We start from the raw sequence: 2,022 nt of genomic DNA, 5'->3' as shown, positions 1-2,022 counted from the left end.
CCTCTTTAGTCTATTGACAATATCGAATTTTAAATAAACCACACTTCCCGTTTATTATTCATACTTAAATAATGGAGAAAGGGCTTGAGTAGGCCATGTGTGCCTAGATTAAGATGCAAAAGCAACCAAAGTCATTGGTAGGGAGGAGTAAAGCCGGGGCACAATGTGAAGTAACAAACTTGTCTTTGCACGGTGGCCTCGGACGCATTGTACTCCGATTTAATGTACTTCATGATTTCCTTGGTGGTGGAGCCGTGGGCGTCTCTCAAATGGCGCAAGGCCGCTACAACAAGCCCCGATATCTTCGACTTCTTCGCTTTCATCCTGTTTTTTATTGCGCTCGCGGCTATTTTCTTTTCCGTGTCTGTAAATTGCTTGCGTCAAAGCTTCATGGATGCCTTGCAGTCTCCGATTATTCGATTGTATTCGCATGTATCACTGATAATTTTTCATGTTCCGAACCGTTGAATACCTTGAAATTTTTCAATATCGCCGAAATATAGAGACGAGAGACTAAATAAATGGTTCTCGCTTATTGATTGAGCTACTACAACGCACCTTCGTTTCTATGTATTTATTTTAACATTCACTTGTTTGCATGTGTGCGTCGCCATAGGGAGACAAACTTCGATACTTCGTTGTTTCTTGTGATTGAAACAAATTTTGTTTTGCCTGTGATTTTAGCATACAGCGGAGAGATATTTAAATATCTATTTTACTATCAATTTGGGATTGTATTCAAATTCGGATGCAATGTCAGTGGCGATTACGTTTAATCGAGCGTCTCTCACATTTTGAAATAAGCTTTATTCGCTGCTTCTTTTATTTACTTGATAATCGATTCTTTTAATGAATTAAAGGCTTTACGGATAATCTGAATTTTCCATTTATCGAAATAATAAGTCTATGGAAATCAATAAAATCATTGTTACGGCAGTGATAATGTCTACGTATTTGATGAAATCTACGGCTTGACGAAAGGCTTTACGGAATAATTCGAATTTTTGAAAACAAACAAATGCCCAAATTAATTGAGTTAATAATATATTCGTTGATGAAATTGGAGATTGCCTATGTTTATAAAATTTCGTTAATCATTTACATTTATTAGAAATATTATTCTTATTATTAAATAATCAGTTATACATGATTGCATGCACTTTTGAATTACGAGCTTTTCAGAAGGTGTTAAATATAATCTAACGAGATTTCTATTACTTTATAAAATGCGAAATGAGATATGTCGCGGATTTTATCCAGTGGGATGTAACGAGATTCACGGTCAAGTACCTATTTTTTTTTTTTTTTTTTTTTTTCATTTGAATCCTGAGTTCATTAGGCCTTTTGCCTTCTTAGTAAAAACCTAGTTAATCCGGCAGATTGGGTATTTTTCAATTTAATACATTTACAGATATCTAAAAGGATTTGATTTATAGTAGAAATTTTATACCCATATCGTACGAGCAAAAAATAGCTATCAAATTATAACATTTAATTTGTATTTGTTCGTTAGAAGGCTACTGGAAGAAAAAATAATTTCTATTCAAAAGTTGATTTATTTAAAAGTAAGTTCAAAGAATAAACTAAAAAGAAAACGAGATAAAATTGATTTGCAATACGCATTTCAAATAATAAAGATGTGTAAGGAATTATTCTCATTTTCTTCGTTGAATGAATTTACCATTTACCATTATAATTCGTTAGATAAACTTACTTGACAAAAATTACATTTAGCATGAAAAATTGTAACTTTACGTCTGGATAGTCTATGAAGTGTGAAATTGCAAACTCATGACTGCCAACCAAAATTCTTCACTTTGTAGTATCTTGCTTGACACCTCGGTGAAATTAAATGAAAAGCAGAGAAGGATATCGTAATAAAAATTTATCAAAGCCTTAGTTTTACAATCACTTTGTTAAAATATTCTTTTCTCATGCTTCATTTAATTATACTTTAATTTGATTATGAAAATTTTAGTTTCCTCTAATACGTGTACATAAAAAAATTGTGTTTTTGATGAG

The 2,022-nt window shown here is 32.1% G+C and overlaps 1 protein-coding gene across 1 annotated transcript in view; it reads right to left on the bottom strand.

Moving 5' to 3' along the window:
• LOC105360087 (histone H5) overlaps positions 1–589 on the bottom strand; it is a 2,686-nt gene extending 2,097 nt beyond the window's left edge. Inside the window, exon 1 of the mRNA XM_011496878.1 lies at positions 180–589. Coding sequence (XP_011495180.1) covers positions 180–323 — 144 coding nt within the window. The 5' untranslated portion in view covers positions 324–589. The remainder of the gene's footprint in view (positions 1–179) is intronic.
• Between the last annotated feature and the right edge of the window lie 1,433 nt (positions 590–2,022).

Source organism: Ceratosolen solmsi, unplaced genomic scaffold, assembly GCF_000503995.2.
Source record: "Ceratosolen solmsi marchali unplaced genomic scaffold, CerSol_1.0 scaffold13, whole genome shotgun sequence".
NCBI classification, from domain to species: Eukaryota; Metazoa; Arthropoda; class Insecta; order Hymenoptera; family Agaonidae; genus Ceratosolen; species Ceratosolen solmsi.
This window is presented reverse-complemented; position numbering and strand designations above follow the sequence as displayed.